The sequence below is a fragment of the Danio aesculapii genome, chromosome 5 (assembly GCF_903798145.1).
Source record: "Danio aesculapii chromosome 5, fDanAes4.1, whole genome shotgun sequence".
Classification (NCBI taxonomy): Eukaryota; Metazoa; Chordata; class Actinopteri; order Cypriniformes; family Danionidae; genus Danio; species Danio aesculapii.
The window spans coordinates 553,247-573,246 of NC_079439.1; the positions used below are offsets into that span (position 1 = coordinate 553,247).

Genomic DNA, 20,000 nt, shown 5'->3' on the forward strand with positions numbered 1-20,000 from the left:
TTTATTCATTAGCTAGTTTGTTTGTTCATTCGTTCGTTTGTTCGTTCGTTCATTCATTCATTCAGTCATTCATTTATTTATTCATTAGCTAGTTAGTTTGTTTGTTCATTCGTTTGTTCTTTCATTCATTCATTCATTCATTCATTCATTCATTCATTTATTCATTAGCTAGTTAGTTAGTTTGTTTGTTCATTCGTTTGTTCTTTCATTCATTCATTCATTCATTCATTCATTTATTCATTCATTCATTAGCTAGTTAGTTTGTTTGTTCATTTGTTTGTTCTTTCATTCATTCATTCATTCATTCATTTATTCATTAGCTAGTTAGTTTGTTTGTTCATTCGTTTGTTCATTCATTCATTCATTCATTTATTCATTAGCTAGTTTGTTTGTTCATTTGTTTGTTCTTTCATTCATTCATTCATTCATTAGTTAGCTAGTTTGTTTGTTCATTCGTTTGTTCTTTCATTCATTCATTCATTAGCTAGTTTATTAGCTAGTTTATTAGCTAGTTCATTAGTTAGTGTATTCTTTCTTCATTAGTTAGTTCATTAGATAGTTAGCTAATATGTTTGTTTGTTCATTCATTTATTCATTGGCTAGTTCATTACCTAGTTAGTTAGCTAGTTAGTTAGTTAGTTAGTTAGTTAGTTAGTTAGTTAGTTAGTTAGTTTGTTTGTTTGTTTGTTCATTTATTCTTTCAGTCATTCTTTTGTTCGTTAATTAGCTAGTTTGTTAGCTAGTTTATTTGTTAGTTCATTAATTTGTTAATTTATTAATTCATTAGTAAGTTTGATCATTCATTCGTTTGTTTTTTATTTTTTATTATTCATTAGCTAGTTCATTATTTAGTTCAGTCCTTAGTTTGTTTGTTTGTTTGTTTGTTCATTCAGGCATTCATTCATTCGTTAACTACTTCATTAGTTTGTTAGTTAGTTAGTTTGTTAGTTCGTTAGTTTGTTAATTACTTTGTTTGTTCATCCATCTGTCTCTCCACTTGTTTAATATTAAGAAAGGAAAGATTTCATACTTTGAATAAATTTTGTGAATAAAACATTTAGTGTTGAGGAAATCTATAACACATTTATAAAAATAATAATAATAATAATTCGTTTATACATTTACCCTAACCTTACATTTCTTATTTCATATAAACGCTGTGAGGGCAGAAAAATAAATATATCACAGTTTCCACAAAAGTGAGTTCTGAAAGATCATGTAACTTTTAAAAAAGAGCCCTCTGCATACGTGTGCTAATTTTACACTAATTACTGATTTAATAGCACAGGCATTTCACTGGCGAATATCAGAGAAACACTGACACAAAAACACATTGTTCAGAGTGTGCATTCTCCTGTTGAACACCAGATAATTAACACAACCATGAAGCCGGAATGACCAACACACACACACACACACACACACACACACACACACACCGAGCTGTAATCAATTAAGAGCCCCAAGAGCGCGTGCCAGCAAATGTTAATGAATGCATGCGCGGTGTTTCTGCATTGACCATCACAAGGCTCACGAGGCTCCGCCGGTGAACGGGTTGCAGTCGTCAGTGCTGCGGTGTGAATTTTAATTGCTTTATTTGCATGTTAACGGGCTCTATCGCAGATGGCGCGGCCGCAGAATCACATCCGCTGAGCATATGATGCAGCGCCGCAGTTTAAGGCTGTTTATGAAGGTTAATGAATCTGTGCGTGGGAATTCAGCTTGTCAGCGGAGAAGACTAGTTGAGCAGGACTAGTTGATGATAGACTGAACAATTAAATCATTTAATTAATGAGCGGATGCTAAACATTACTGTTCTTATTATCTGTCTGGTATTTACGATGATTACTGAGAAGTTTTCAAAGGAAATCATTCATTCATTTTCCTTCAGCTTAGTTTTTTATATGTTAGGGGTTGCCACAGCAGAGTGAACCACCAACTATTCCAGTATATGTTTTACACAGCGGATGCCCTTTCAGCCGCAACCCATCACTGGGAAACTTCCATACACACTCATTCACACACACACTCATACTCTACGGCCAGTTTAGTTGATCAGTTCCCCTATAGCACATGTGTTTGGACTGTGGGGGAAACCAGAGCACCCGGAGGAAACCCACACCAACACGGGGAGAACATGCAAACTCAACACAGAAACACCAACTAACCCAGCCGGGACTCAAACCAGAGACCTAAGTGCTGTGAGGCCACAGTGCTGACCACTGAGCCCAAAGGAAATAATTGAAAATATAATTGAAAATGAATAGTTAATAGTTTAATAAATGTTAGTAGTTCATATAAATAAATAGTTTAATAGTTAATAGTTTTTAAAAATGCTATTTATTTTTGTACAGAATATTATAATTTAGATTAATCTTGTAAAATTATTACTTTCATACACTAGGATTTTTAATAATTAATAATTAATACTTAAATTCTAAAAACTATTTTTATTTGCCTAGGTTGCATTACTTTGAAGATTTTTATTTCAGAGGTCATTATTTTCTGTCATGTACTTGACATATTAAAATTTTTTAAAAGCAAATCATTTACAATTTACTTAAAACATGTCTGTTTGAAATAATTCTAAGATTAAGTATTTTGACAAGAACCATTCAAAGTTCTCATATTTAATAGTTTTGTTAATCAAGAATAATATTAATGTTAATAACGTTTATGATATTTATATAACATAGTTTTTGGAAAATTAATATTGGATATTATTAGTGATTCATATTTTGATTGCCCATAGTTTGTGTTGAGATATTTTTTAATATAAAAATAATATTTGAATTAATCATGAAAAAATAAAACTTTTATAAAATCAAAGTCAGCTTTATTGTCAATTCAAGCACATGTACAGGAGATACGGAGAATTTAAAGTTACTCTCAGACCCTAGGCGCCTAACATATATTATTAATACAAACAGTAGAATTTTAGAAAGAAATTACAATAAATGCAATTATACATGAAATGTAATCTAAAATAAAAATTTACATTAGTAAACAATACAATTTTAACACAGTATATAGTGCAAAAAGACTTGTAGACATGATAAAGTGTAATAATGTATAGGGAGGTAGTATGATGATGAGAAATGACCATGTTTTGTATGACTGTTAAAAAATTCACTACCGATCAAACGTTTGGGGTCAGTAGGATTTTTAAATGTTTTAAAATAAGCTTTTTGATTGTGAAATGTTATTGCACTATAAAATAACTGTATAAAAGTACTTTATAATTTAATTTAATCGTTTATTCCAGTGATTTTAAGTGAAATTTATTCATAAACTAATTTCAAGAGGATCATGTGCTCATGATTGACTGCGGCTGGTCCCGCATTAGCTAATGCATGATCCACCAATCAGATTCCTAAATCACTATAAATAACTTCCTTAGGCATCTTCGTCTTGAAGAATCCCCCCTTTCACCCCTACTCCTGCCCTTTCCTTGACAGGGCAGCACGGAGGCCCAGTGGTTATCACCATTGCCTCACAGCAAGAATGTCACTGGTTCAAGTCTTTACCTGGCCAAGTTGACATTTCTGTGCTGAGTTTGCATGTTCTCCCTGTGTTTGCGTGGGTTTTCCCCGGGCTCTCTGGTTTCCACCCACAGGCCAAAAACATGTAACATAAGTAAACTGACCAAACCAAATCGACACCATAGACGAGCGATTAATCAGTAATATTCTCTCCATTGTTATTCATAATTTGCATTCACAATTAACAAGCAGGAGAGTTCTCGAGACCTACCTGAGCTTAAACTCCCCTCTCTGCCTGCAACAGGAGGGAGCCCCGAGCTTGAGAATCTCATGAGCTCAGGGCTCTCTCTCGGGACAGCATGCCAAACACGCTTTATTATCAATCATCAGCTAAGTGTGAACTCTTAGAAGATGAATTTTCAGCTTCATTACTCCAGAGTCACGTGATCCTTCAGAAATCACTCTAATATTAATATTATTTTTATTAATGGTAATAGTAATAAAAGCAATAACACCTGGACTAATAATTTCATTTGACAATTCATACAATAAGTAATAAATATTTAATAAGTTTTTAACAATTAATTTTTTTACATTTAATAAATGCCGTCTTGATGAACAGAATAATTTTATTTAAAATAAAACATGAAAAAAAAAAACGACCCCAAACTTTTGACCGGTAGTGTATGCCTAAATCATCAACAAAATGTCATATTCCCAGATTCGCCATCTCAGATGCCTCCGAGCCCAGAGGAGTCAACACTGCTTCTGGACACTGTTAACATAGGGCTTCCTTTTTAGCACATTACAGTTTCGCTGGCATTTGTGGATGCACCTGCATACCGTGGTACTTGACAAAGCTTTAAAATAATATTTAAATTAATCATGAAAAAATAAAACTTTTATAAATTACAATGTTTTGAGCGACTGATAAAAAATATGCATAAATCATCATCAAATGGTCATATTGTAATGAATTCTGAAGATTCATGAACACTGAAGACTGCAGTATTGATGCAGAAAATACAGCGCTACATGACAGAAATAAATCACTATTGACTGTATATTCTTCTAGAAAACAGATATTGGAAATAATATTATTAGTTCTCAATTTTACAGTATTTGTGATCAAACAACAGCTGCAGACAAACTGTGTTGTTTTCAGCAAACTCATGCTTCAGTGCTGATGTCTGTGTGCGTAGTGTTGTGTTTTAATGTGAGTGTGTGTTCCTCTGTGTGTGTTTCAGAGCATTAAAGTGAGCTGGCAGCCTCCTCCTGCAAACGCACAGAACGGCTTCATCACCGGATACAAGATCCGTTACCGAAAAACCGGCCGCCGCGGCGAACAAGAGGCCATCGAGCCCAACAACCTGTGGTACCTGTTCACCGGTGAGCCTGGGGGTCCTGATGTTACACACACATATGCACACAAACACACAGACATGTATACAAACATACACACACATATACAAACAAACACACAGTGAGACATGCTTACAAACACAAATACACACACACACACACACACACAAAGACACATAAACATATACAAACATATATACACACATATACAAACAAACAAACACACACACAGAGAGAGACATGTTCACAAACACAAATGCACACACTCACAAATACAAACACACACACACTTGCACACACAGACACACAAAATCACACACATTGTCACATACACAAACACACACACAAACTTGCACATGCAGACACACAAACACACATACATATACAAACACACAGTCATGCTCTCAAACACACACACACACAAACACACACACAGACGCACTGTTTTTTAGCAGATTCAATGCATGCTAAACCATTGCGGATTGTGTGTGTGTGTGTGTGCGCGCGCTCCTCAGGGCTTCTGGAGGCAGAGGGACGTGTTTATTTGAATAGAGTCTGTGTGTTTGTGTAAAATCATATTCATTTCCATTATTCCCCTGATGGATATCTGGCTAAGTTGCTCTTTCCGCAGGGATTGATTTGCCGCTGCCGCTGGAGTGTGTTATGCTAATTCCTCACACACACACCGAGCGAGCGAGCGCCGCTATCATAATTGTGTTTTTTATCTTTACACTCGATGGAAACACAAGCTGATCTGAAGATGAGCTGCAGAGCTGTTTACCACACTGAGCCTGACTGATTACTGACACATGATTACACTGCTGGATCATAACACATTTACACACACACACACACACACACACACACACACACACACACACACACACACACACACACACACACACACACACACTGACTCAAACACAAACTCTCCCAGCAAGCATTTTTTGTTTTTAAAAGATGTCTAATAGATGTCTAAAAGATGTCTAATAGATGTCTAATAGATGTCCAACTGATGTCTAACAGATGTGTAATAAATGTCTAAAAGATGCGTAATAGATGTCTAATAGATGTCTAAAAGATGTCTAATAGATGTCTAATATACTGTATGTTTAATAGATGTCTAAAAGATGTCTAATAGATGTCCAACTAATGTCTAAAAGGAGTGTAATAGATGTCTAATAGATGGCTAAAAGATGTCTTATAGATGTCTAAAAGATATGTAATAGATGTCTAATAGATAGCTAAAAGATGTCTAATAGATGTCTAAAAGATGTGTAATAGATGGCTAAAAGATGTCTAATAGATGTCTAAAAGATGTGTAATAGATGTCTAATAGATGTCTAATAGATGTCTAATATACTGTATGTTTAATAGATGTCTAATAGATGTCCAACTGATGTCTAAAAGATGTGTAATAGATGTCTAGAGATGTCTAAAAATGTCTAATAGATGTCTAATAGATGTCTAAAAGATGTCTAAAAGATGTCTACTAGATGTCCAACTAATGTCTAAAAGATGCGTAATAGATGTCTAATAGATGTCTAAAACATGTCTAATATATGTCTAATATACTGTATGTTTAATAGATGTCTAAAAGATGTCTAATAGATGTCCAACTGATGTCTAAAAGATGTGTAATAGATGTCTAGAGATGTCTAAAAATGTGTAATAGATGTCTAATAGATGTCTAAAAGATGTCTAATAGATGTCCAACTGATGTCTAACAGATGTGTAATAAATGTCTAAAAGATGCGTAATAGATGTCTAATAGATGTCTAAAAGATGTCTAATAGATGTCTAATGTACTGTATGTTTAATAGATGTCTAAAAGATGTCTAATAGATGTCCAACTGATGTCTAAAAGATGTGTAATAGATGTCTAGAGATGTCTAAAAATGTGTAATAGATGTCTAATAGATGTCTAAAAGATGTCTAATAGATGTCTAATATACTGAATGTTTAATAGATGTCTAAAAGATGTCTAATAGATGTCCATCTGATGTCTAAAAGATGTGTAATAGATGTCTAATATATGTCTAAAAGATGTGTAACAGATGTCTAAAAGATGTCTAGTAGATGTTTACTATTTTTGCCAGTGAAAATCGAATAGATATCTAAGAAAAGCCCAAAGCTAGACTAGTCATCAGATAAACAGAAATTAATGACTACACATATAAAGTCTGTCTAATCTGTCTATTTGACGAGTAGTCTAGTTTTGTTCTATTAGACATCTTTCATACATTCTCTCTGGTGTGTGCAGGGCTGGAGAAGGGCAGTCAGTACAGTTTCCAGGTGTCAGCGATGACAGTGAACGGGACGGGGCCCAGCAGCGAGTGGCTGACTGCCGAGACGCCTGAGAATGACCTGGACGGTAAATACACACACACACACACACACACACACACACTTTTTGCAGCGCAGGTGCTACTCTTATTGATTCAAAGGATGATTAATTTTAATAAATTTAAAACAGCATTAACACCATTTGGAAAACAATCTAAATGTTAGTACGCAGTGTTTTTATTTTTGTAATCAGTTTAAAGCAGTAGAATATTTTAATGAGGCATTTGCATAATAAATGAAATGCTTACACATAATATGCAAACACTTGTATTTAAGGGTATCAGATATTTTATTCATTGCATTAAGTCGGTTTATGCATCCATCCATCCATCCATTTGTCTGTCCATCCATCCATCCGTCCGTCCATCCATCCATCCATTTGTCTGTCCATCCATCCATCCATCCATCCGTCCATTTATCCATCCATTTGTCTGTCCATCCATTCAGCCATCCGTCCGTCCTTCCATCCATCCATTTGTCTGTCCATCCATCCATCCATCCATCCATCCATCAATCCATCCATCCATTTGTCTGTCCATCCATCCATCCATCCATCTGTCCGTCCGTCCATCTATCCATTTGTCTGTCCATCTATCCAGCCATCTGTCCGTCCGTCTGACCATCCATCCATCCATCCATCCATCCATTTGTCTGTCCATCCGTCCATCCATCCATCCATCCGTCCGTCCATCCATCCATCCATCCATCCATCCATTTGTCTGTCCATCCATCCATCCATTTGTCTGTCCATCCATCCATCCATCCATCAATTTGTCTGTCCATCCATCCATCCATCCATCCATCCATACATCCATCTATCCATCCATTTGTCTATCCATCCATCCAGCCATCCGTCCGTCCTTCCATCCATCCATTTGTCTGTCTGTCCATCCATCCATCCAGTTATCTGTCCATCCATCCATCCATCCATCCATCTGTCCGTCCGTCTGTCCGTCCGTCCGTCCATCTATCTTTTTGTCTGTCCATCCATCCAGCCATCTGTCCGTTCGTCTGACCATCCATCCATCCACCCATCCATTAATCCATCCATCCATCCATCCATTTGTTCATCCATCCGTCTGTTCGTCCATCCATAAATCCATCCATCCACCAATTGTCTGTTCATCCATCCATCCATGCATCCGTCCATTCATTTGTCTTCCATCTATCCATCCGTCCGTCCATCCGTCTATCCATCCATCCATCCATCCATCCATCAACCAATTGTCTGTTCGTCCATCCATCCATGCATCCATCCATTCACTTGTCTGTCCATCCATCCATCCATCCATCCATCCATCCGTCCATCCGTCTGTCCGCCCATCTATCCATCCATCTATCCATCAACCAATTGTCTGTTCATCCATCCATCCGTCCGTCCATCTGTCTATCCATCCATCCATCCATCAACCAATTGTCTGTTCATCTATGCATCTATGCATCCGTCCATCCATCCATTCATTTGTCTGGCCATCCATCTATCCGTCTGTACATCCATCCATCCGTCTATCCATCCATTCGTCATTCATCTCGAGGTTTTTGAGAAGTTTGATGTCTCGGTCATGATACAGTGACCTGATGTCTGAGTCTAGTGAGCAGATACTTGAGTGTGACTGACAATGTGAGCACCCTAGGTAGTGTGCTCCCTGCTGAGCTACAGCCGCCGTCTTCACACAGAGGATCAGTTGTAGATCAAGCGGAAACGATGAGAGTTAAAGCGTTCGTCGTTCAGCATGTAGAGATGAAGATGAGTCTGACATTTACAGTGTCTGTGCAGTCGTCTGATCTGATGGAGCCTTAGAGGATCACAGGAGTGACGAGAGCTTTGATCAACACCTGCTGCAGCTTCAGCCAATCAGACTCTCCGCTGCAGTACTGTACAGTAGAGTGCAGTCGAGTACAGTAGAGCCACTCTCCTAGACTTACAGTGGAGGTTGACAGGGGATTGAATGTTCACTCCTGTCCCATCACACTCCCACAGAAATAAATTATGTCCCGTCACACTCCCAGATTGAAGTTTAAAAAATAATCCTGTCCCATCCCGCTCCTGGTAAAATGACTCCCACTCCCACTCCTGTACCGCTCCCATGTATAGTTGTTTATACTTGTCTTTAGGTAGTACATAGAATTAGATCTGCTCCTCATCCTGTTTTAGATCAGGTGCTGAGTCTCTGTTTCCAGATTTTCTGGAGATCAGTTACAGTAAATAAAAGAAAACCAGGACATGGTTCACACCCAGCTGCATTTTACTCATTTATTGAAAAGTGTTTTAATTAACATGTTAACAATTTTCATCTGATATGCTCTTGCATAATGAGGGAGAGAAATGCAAACGCATCAACCCAGCTCTCTCTGCATGTGTGTGTGTGTGTTTGCCTGTGAACGAATGTATGTATATATGTGTATGAGTCTGGGCATTCCTGCATGTGTGCAACTGATCTATTCTCTCTATATTCCTCCTCAGAGTCTCAGGTGCGTGTGTGTGTGTGTGTGTGTGTGTATGTGTGTGTATGATCTAATCTTCTCTATATTCCTCCTCAGAGTCTCAGGTGCCGCATCAGCCCAGCTCTCTGCATGTACGTCCGCTCCCCAACAGCATCATCATGAGCTGGACGCCGCCGCTGAACCCCAACACACTCATCAGAGGATACACCATCGGCTACGGCGTCGGCAGCCCTTACGCTCAGACCGTCAGGGTGGACAGCAAGCAGAGATACTACTCCATCGAAAACCTCGGTAAACAACACACATTTACTGAGTATTGATGAGGATAATGATAATAATAATAAATATATATCATATAGAAAACATAATAAAAATACATTCATTCATTTTCTTTTCGGCTTAGTCCCTTTTTTAATCTGGGGTCACCACAGCGGAATGAACCGCCAACTTATCCAGCACATTTTACGCAGCAGATGCCCTTCCAGCTGCAACCCATCACTGGGAAACATCCATACACACTCACTCACACTCATACACTATGGACAGTTTAGCCTACCCAATTCACCTGTACCGCATGTGTTTGGACTGTGGGGGAAACCGGAGCACCCGGAGGAAACCCACGTCAACACGGGGAGAACATGCAAACTCCACATGAGAACATGCGAACTTGCACTCCATGCAAACTCCTAGAACCAGCGACCTTCTTGCTGTGAGGCGACAGCACTACCTACTGCGCCACTGCGTCGCCCATAATAAAAATACTAATATTTATTAGTAATAGTAGTAGATTATGCAATGAATAAAAATGATTATTATTTATTATTATTATTTACTGTTTCTTTTTACTTCTCAAATGGGAAATGCTGCTTTCACAACTGCATTTCACGTTTTTAAAGGAATTAATTTCATATCAGTCATATATTAACATAGAAGCTGTGATGCCCATGGAGAACTGGAATATTTACATTTATTTAAAGATATGCATTACTTGTTTATTTTTTAAAAACAGTTGTAGTTATGTTATGGTTATTTTAATTATGATTTTATTAGTAATTTCTTAAATTATAAATGTTGCTTCGGTAGCTGTATGAATCAAACTAAAAGATGTTATTATTTATTTTCAGATTTTAATTGAGTTTTTATTGTTTCCTTTTATTTATTGGCCTTTTTATGATTATTATTTTATAATATTATATATTAATGTTTATTTATTAACTTTATTCATATTTGTATTTATTTACTGCATATATAATTAGTTCATAATACAATATTCAGTAGCTACATATAATAAAAGAACGTTTTTATTTTCATATTTTGTAAGGGATTTTATTGTTTCTTTTGAATAGTTTTTAATTATTTTATCTTTGTTTTATGTTTATAAAGGACATTCATTTAAATGTAAGTTCATTGCATATATAACTATCCCTTTTATATGATTTAATCACATTTGACTGTATCTCAGTGTAATGAGCATGTAATATTTATCATGTTTGTAAATGGAGTGATCTGTAATTATCTAAATCTTTCGCATCATTAATTATAGATCATAGATGAGATATAATGCAATCAACAAATCTCATCAACATCTGAATATACATGAGCTCTAAGTGCTCGTTATTAAAAGTGGATTATTTTCATCAAATGATTCTGGAGGAGTTTAATGCTTTATTTAAAGCAAACGAATGTGGTGTAAAATGAGGTGTGTTTTGCAGTCGCACAATGACAGAGGTTAGATTTTAATATTCATGAGAAGGGGTGCGGTTAGGACAGTCCTCATGAATATGTAATGAGCTGTGCTGTAGATCTAACAGGCTCCTCTGTGTGTGTGTTTGTGTTGTATTGACGGTGTTTCTCGGTGAATATCCTGAAAGCAGATGTTTAAGATTCCTCCACAGCTTCACAGCTTTCGTCATCGGCTGCTAAAACCCTTTCTTAGCTCCTTTCCCTCCGCCCCGGACAGAAATAAGGCCACGTCCTTATCAATATTTCACATCAGGTGCACGGGTTACCATGGCAGCCATATTGAACAGGGCGAGAGGAAAAGAGCATTTAGAGAGTTCAGGGTTTCACACACACACACACACATACAGACTTACACACCTGCAGACATACAGACAAACACACACATACAGACAGACACATAGAGACTCAAACGCACACTCACACTGTCTATTCACACACAAACACACATATACAGACTAACACACTTACAGACATACAGACAGACACACACACTGTATATTCACACACACGCACACACACTGTCTATTCAGACCCACACACACACAAACCGACAGACACATACTCTACGTTCACACTGCGAGGCTTAGTGCTCAGATCAGTTTTTTTCTCAGATCAGTGTCTCTGCATGGCTGTTGATCGCATGTGCAAAAGTACAGTTACAGACGGCACAAAATGTTTTATTATGCACACAGTGAGCTCTATTTTAATGATCTTTTGCTATTTTAAGGATGGATAAATCCGCTCTGTGCCCCGGTGCATGGTCTAACAGGGTTGAGCTTATTCTCTTAATGAGTTCTGGTTGTGTTTTGAGCATAACCTGCATTAAACTAATCAGAGTCTCGTCTCTCATTCCCTTTAAGAGTCAGTTGTGTTGCTCCATGGTGCATTTGCTATTTACATGGCGGACCTTGTGTAGAAACTGAATGCTTCACTAGAGAGAAAACAGTTAAACAGAGCATCTGCAGCGCGAGGATAGAGAACGAGCCTCCTCCATTCTTACTTTCACTTTCACTCTCTTTCGTGGATAAGGAAACATGTTGTACGTACAGACATCCATTAGCCTACATATTTAATTTCCTGTGTTAAGCACAAATTGCCCTTTTCACAGACAACCGTGGTGTATTTCATGAAGGGTAAAGGGTTGTTCTGCTACTACTAATGTGTATTTCCTCATTTGAAACCTAAAATAAGGTCTCTTGTGATAGAAACCACTGATCGCTTGTGATTTATGACGGGTTAGTCTGACCACCGGTGTAGTGAACTCATCAAGGGTTAATGAGCAGCCGCAGACTGAACTGTGCGGTTGGTTTATCTCTGTTTGCAGAGTAATTTTTATTTCACTTCGTTATAAACAACAGACACATGCAGAAGGTGGGTTTGGGTGCTCGAGCACCTGCTCTTTTTTTTCTCCCAGAGAGAAAGTTCCCCTTAAAATAAAAGTGCCTCAGATCCCCCTTCCGCAACACCCCCGACCAGGGGCGTTGCTAGACTTAAAGCGCTACTGGGGCACGGCGCCCAGTCAAAAAAATAAAGAAATAAAAATAATAATTATATATATATATATATATTAGGGGTGTAACGTTTCACAGAAATCACGGGTTGGTTCAATACGACACAGTGGTGTCACGGTTCGGTTTTCGATACAGCAAAAAAAAGAAAAAATCCAGAGGATTTCTCTGATTTTATTTCTTAATATATTAAAACACATCAAAAGCTTGATCATCAAAGCTTGATCTTGATTTTTTCTTTTACTTTGAACAGTAATAGAGCTATACTTCTGGGGTTTCTGCTTAGCAGCAAATAAAACAAATCCTTCTTTATATTCAAAACCAAAAAGCTGCTTATAAAAATAAATGTAATATTGTAGGAATTAAACAAATAAAAAGAAAAGAATAATTTAGTTTTTATCTGGAACTCAGTTTCAATCAATTTTAAGTATTTTTTATTTTCAGTAAGATGAGTGTCCACCTTTTCTTCAGACAGCACAGATCTGCTTGATTTGACTGTCACCTGCCATTTTACTGGATCTGAAAGCAGGAATTATCTGACTGAAATGGGCTCATGAAGGAATAATGTAACGGGGCTTTATTACATTTAACATTTTCTTAAAACCCGAAATTTCCACTACCGATTAAGATCTCTCATATGCACAGCTGTGAATGTACCGATCGCCTCTGTGATTAGTTTTGCCCTGTTCGAGTCTGTAGGAATTGCCTGTCTGAATGCTGTTCCAGTTCCAGTTACTGATTCCGTGATGTCCGGGTAAATGAGTTGATATGCTCAAATATTCCCGCTAAAATAGCTAACTGTCATAGCAATGTCATTGTTTTTCTCCATCACTCTCTTAATGGCGGTGATGGTGCGCAACGTATCTGAAGAGCAGTTGAGGCGTGTGCGTGCGATGTACCTGAGTGGCAGGGGTGAGTTGTGCCCAACGTACCTGAAGAGCTGGGAGGGATGCGGTTGAGAGGGTTGTGCGACATATAAAGGACCGGGGGGGAGACGCGATTTCCAGAAGATTATCATTCGTTTGCGGTCATCCGGGAATCTCTATGCATTTGTGGGAGACTAACGAAACTTCCGGGAGACTTGGGATGTCTAGGATTACATTAACGTTACTAGCCATTTTGCGAGCTAGTGTAGCGCGTGCCTGACTGGAGCAGTGTTTGGAGGTGGGCGGGTGTGGTGATATGTAAACAGGTTATTGAGATTGGCTTTTTGTGTCAGGGTCCAGGGTTGCTGGGGCAACGGGGGCGGAGCCAGCACAAGCAGGCTGACACAGAAGGCAGCAGGATTGCTAATGAGTGCATTATGCTTTAATAAAGTGATATTCTAAGTTCAAAAGCGATGGGACAGCGGGGAAGGCAGCATGTAGTCTGCCACGTCATTTGGGATGCCATGTTGAGCGTTGTTGCACTGAAAACATTATATTTTGTACTTATTCTCTTTTATCTTTTTAGATGATAGTCTGAATCGAATCGTTCGGCTTGTAATGTGTACCGAACCGAAAGTCTCATACCGATTGGTTCAATACGAATACGTGTATCGTTACACCCTTAATCTATATATATATATATATATATATATATATATATATATATATATATACATATATATACACACACAGTTAAAGTCAGAATTATTAGCCCCCCCTGAGCAGATTTCTTCAACACATTTCTAATCATAACAGTGTTAATAACTCATCTCTAATAACTGATTTATTTTCTCTTTGTCATGATGACAGTAAATAATATTAGACTAGATATTCTTTAAGACACTTCTATACAGCTTAAAGTGACATTTAAAGGCTTAACTAGGTTAATTAGGGTAACTAGGCAGGTTAGGGTAATTAGGCAACTTATTGTATAACAGTGGTTTGTTCTGGAGACTATTGAAAACAAATATAGCTTAAAGGGCAAATAATATTGAGCTTAAAATGGTGTTTAAAACAAAGACTTTCTCCAGAAAGGGAAATATTTAAAAAAGAAATTCAAAGGGGGGCTAATAATTCTGACTTCAACTGCATATAATTAATACAAAATAAAAGTATTATAAATAAAAGTACTATTGATATTATACTACTATTAATATTCTCTTTAAATAACAAAAACTAATCCTAAATGTAACTGGAAAACAATCTAAAGACACAATTGAACTGATGTCCACACACAAACACGTACATAAACTGTACACACTCACACACACACACACACACACATGCACACACCCAAACATGAGTCACATGAGGGGGGGGAATCAGACTCAGGCCACATTTGGCTGCAGTGTGAACATAGCCAAACACACACTGTGGGTGTGTGCTTCTGTACTTATGTGTGTGTGTGTGTGTGTGTGTGTGTGTGTGTGTGTGTGTGTGTGTGTGTGTGCGCGTGCGTGCGTGCGTGCGTGCGTGCGTGCGTGCGTGCGTGCGTGCGTGCGTGCGTGCGTGCGTGCGTGCGTGCGTGCGTGCGTGCGTGCGTGCGTGTGTGTGTGTGTGTGTTTGTGTTTGCAGAGCCCAGCTCTCATTACGTGATCTCTCTGAAGGCCTTCAATAACGCAGGTGAAGGAGTTCCTCTGTACGAGAGCGCAGTCACCAGATCCATGACAGGTGCGTCCCACACACACTTAAACATACACACAGACACACATAAGCAGACGCACACACCCTCAAAAACACACACATACACACACTAATACACACAGACTCACTTAAACACACAAGCAGACGCACACACCCTCACAAACACACACTCACGCACACATATACACACCCTCACAAACACACACATATACAGAGAGGCTCATGCACACACTCACACACATTCGCACACACACACTAAAACACACACTATAATACACAACTGAGTTCACAGAATTGTACTGATTCACAGAAATGAATCAAAAGAATCAATTTACCGAGAGATTCTTCTTCAAATAGAACAGTGGAACAGAGTTCAGAGAATTGAACTGATTCACAGAATTGAACTGATTCACATAAATGAATCAAAAGAATCAATTTACCGTGAGATTTCTTCTTCAGATAGAACAGTGGATCAGAGTTCACAGAATTTAACTGATTCACAGAATTGAACTGATTCACAGAAACGAATCAAAGAAATCGTTTAACCATGAGATTGTACTTTAAATAGAACAATAGAACTGATTTCACAGAAATGAACTGATTCACAGAAATGAATCAAAAGAATCAAATTACCATGTGATTCTTCTTCAGATAGAACAGTGGAACAGAGTTCAGAGAATTGAACTGATTCACAGAATTGACCTGATTCACAGAAACGAATCAAATGAATCGTTTAACAATGAGATTGTTCTTGTAATAGAACAAAAGAATTGATGTCACAGAAATGAACTGATTCATAGAAATGAATCAAAATAATCTAATTACCATGTGATCTTCAGATAGAACAGTGGAACAGAGTTCAGAGAACTGAACTGATTCACAGAATTGAACTGATTCACAGAAACAAATCAAATGAATCATTTAACCATGAGATTCTTCTTTAAATAGAACAAAAGAACTGATTTCACAGAAATGAACTGACTCGCAGAAATGAATCACATATTCAGACCCACTGATTCTCTCATTGATTCTTATCATTGAACCACTTAAACAACAAAAGCAGATGAAACCCCACACATTCAGATGTTTTAACCACCAAACACACTGTTCTGCACTTGTTCTCTTCACAAAAGATCGATTCAGTGTTGTTTCATCACACAAAATCATTGCACATGCTGACTAGTTAGTGCACTCAGTAGGGTCTGAACTAGAGAAGACTCACTATAATGATGTACTGCTGTACTGATACTCTATTGATGATGCTTGCTAGCTAGTTAAGTGTGTTAGCTGACTAATCTGTGTTCGTTCTCTGCTTTACTGTAATCTCAGCTCAGTTTCAGCACACTATCAAGAGAACCAGAGATGATCTATATTTAGCATGAATACACTGAATATGTATCATATTTCTGTGCACATTTCAGCACATTTACCCTACTCTCCCTTTCATGTAGTCATTTGGCAAGCATAAATTACATGATGTATATTCATAAATGTACAACTGAAGACAAAATGATTAACCGCCCTGTGAAATAATAGATTTGCATGTGGGATATTCTGTATAATACTTACTATTAAAACTGGACTGACAGTTTCAATCTCCTATAATCTTCTATGTTCAGCTGCTTTGACACAATCTGCACTGTAAAAGCGCTATAGAAATAAAGATGAACGGAAAATTGAATATTAACTATTAATATTCTTTACATGATTGAACTTGATAAAGTAGAACTGTGAAATAAGTTTTTAAGATATACTAATACACCTATTTTATAAATAATTGTATATTTAATAATAATAATAATAATAATAATAATAAACTATATATAATAATAATAATAAAATAATCATAGTAAAACAATAATATTAATAAAATAATAATAATAATAATAATAATAATAAACTAAAAATAATAATAGTAAAATAATAATATTAATAAAATAATAATAAAAATAATAATGATAAAATAATAATAAAATAATAATAATAATAATAAAACAACAACAACAATAATAATAATAACAGTAAAATAATAATAATAAAATAATAATAATAATTAAAAATATAATAATAATAAAATAATAATAAAAATTAATATTGTTTTATAATTGTTTTATTATTACATATTTTTATTTACTATTATTATATATTATTTTTTATCAATAACAACAACAACAACAATAATTATACTACTACTACTACTACTAATAATAATAATAATAATAATAATAATAATATAATTATTATTAAATATTATTATTATTATTATTATTATTATTATTATTTTGTTATTATTAGGTTTTTAAAATAATAATGTTATATATTACTATTACAATTTAAATATTGTTGATATTATTATTATTTAATGATATATTATTATTATTATGGTGGCTTGAAAAGCCAGCATACTGTTATCTATCTTAAACTTATTATTCTTCTTCTTCTTCTTCTTCTTCTTCTTCTTCTTCTTCTTCTTCTTCTTCTGAGACTAATTTCTAAGTGTATCTCCTCCTAGGCCTTTCAAGCTACATACTTCAAACTTTCGTCAAACCTTCAAACTGGTCTGACTCGGGTTGCTATATCTTTTCTAACTGATCCGACCTTGGGTTTTCCGAAAAACGACCCAGAAAAATCCCAAAAGTCCCATTGACTTAACATTGGGTCAAACTTTGTGAGCTCATAACTCTGCATCAGACTGTCCTACAGACTTCTAACTGGACTCATTTAACTCAGTCTAGCCAGCAGCCAATAACTGATGACTTTTTAACTTACTAGCCACTCCCTAGCAACCACTTACAGCACCCTAGCAACTGTCCCATAGACTTCCATTGTAAAAGACTCCCATTTACTTAACATTGGATCAACCTTTGTGAGCTCATAACTCTGCATCAGACTGTCCTACAGACTAGAGTCTGGCCTCATTCAACTCAGTCTAGCCAGCAGCCAATCACTGATTACCTTTAAACTTACTAGCCACTCCCTAGCAACCAATTTCAGCACCCTAGCAACTGTCCCAGAGACTGTGACTAGCTATTCTAACACACGCTAACAGTTTTAACATCCTACTGACATGCTAATCTTGCTAGAAAGGTGCTAGCAACACGATAGTGACATGCTAGTCATGCTAGTAACATGCTAATTCATGCTAGAATCATGCCAACAACATGCTAATTCATGCTAGAAACAAGCTGATTCATGCTAGAATCATGCTAGTAACATGCTAGTTACATGCTAATAAATGCTAGAATCATGCTAGTTACATGCTAATTCATGCTAGAAACATGCTAATTCATGCTAGAATCATGCTAACAATATGCTAATTCATGCTAGAAACATGCTAGTAACATGCTAATTCATGCTAGAAACATGCTAGTAACATGCTAGAATCATGCTAGTAACATGCTAATTCATGCTAGAATCATGCTAGTAACATGCTAATTCATGTTAGAATCATGCTAGTAACATGCTAATCCATGCTAGAATCATGCTAGTAACATGCTAATTCATGCTAGACTCATGCTAGTAACATGCTAATTCATGCTAGAATCATGCTAGTAACATGCTAATTCATGCTAGAATCATGCTAGTAACATGCTAATTCATGCTAGAATCATGCTAGTAACATGCTAATTCATGCTAGAAACATGCTAGTAACATGCTAATTCATGCTAGAAACATGCTAGTAACATGCTAATTCATGCTAGAATCATGCTAATAACATGCTAATTCATGCTAGAAACATGCTAATTCATGCTAATAACATGCTAATTCATGCTAGAGACATGCTAGTAACATGCTAATTCATGCTAGAGACATGCTAGTAACATGCTAATTCATGCTAGAATCATGCTAGTAACATGCTAATTCATGCTAGAAACATGCTAGTAACATGCTAATTCATGCTAGAATCATGCTAATAACATGCTAATTCATGCTAGTAACATGCTAATTCATGCTAGAATCATGCTAATAACATGCTAATTCATGCTAGTAACATGCTAATTCATGCTAATTCATGCTAATAACATGCTAATTCATGCTAGAAACATGCTAATTCATGCTAGAAACACGCTAGTAACATGCTAATTCATGCTAGAATCATGCTAATTCATGCTAGAAACATGCTAGTAACATGCTAATTCATGCTAGAATCATGCTAGTTACATGCTAATTCATGCTAGAATCATGCTAGTAACATGCTAATTCATGCTAGAAACATGCTAGTAACATGCTAGTAACATGCTAGAATCATGCTAGAAACATGCTAATTCATGCTAACAACATGCTAATTCATGCTAGAAACATGCTAGTAACATGCTAATTCATGCTAGAATCATGCTAGTTACATGCTAATTCCTGCTAGAATCATGCTAATAACATGCTAATTCATGCTAGAATCATGCTAGTAACATGCTAATTCATGTTATAATCATGCCAGTAACATGTTAATTCATGCTAGAATCATGCTAATAACATGCTAATTCATGCTAGAACTATGCTAGAAACATGCTAATTCATGCTAGAATCATGCTAATAACATGCTAATT

The 20,000-nt window shown here is 36.5% G+C and overlaps 1 protein-coding gene across 1 annotated transcript in view; it reads left to right on the forward strand.

Moving 5' to 3' along the window:
• dcc (DCC netrin 1 receptor) overlaps positions 1 to 20,000 on the forward strand; it is a 168,090-nt gene that overhangs the window by 84,262 nt on the left and 63,828 nt on the right. The window contains exons 10-13 of the mRNA XM_056458908.1: positions 4,730 to 4,871; positions 7,108 to 7,218; positions 9,732 to 9,926; positions 15,388 to 15,483. Coding sequence (XP_056314883.1) covers positions 4,730 to 4,871; positions 7,108 to 7,218; positions 9,732 to 9,926; positions 15,388 to 15,483 — 544 coding nt within the window. The remainder of the gene's footprint in view (positions 1 to 4,729; positions 4,872 to 7,107; positions 7,219 to 9,731; positions 9,927 to 15,387; positions 15,484 to 20,000) is intronic.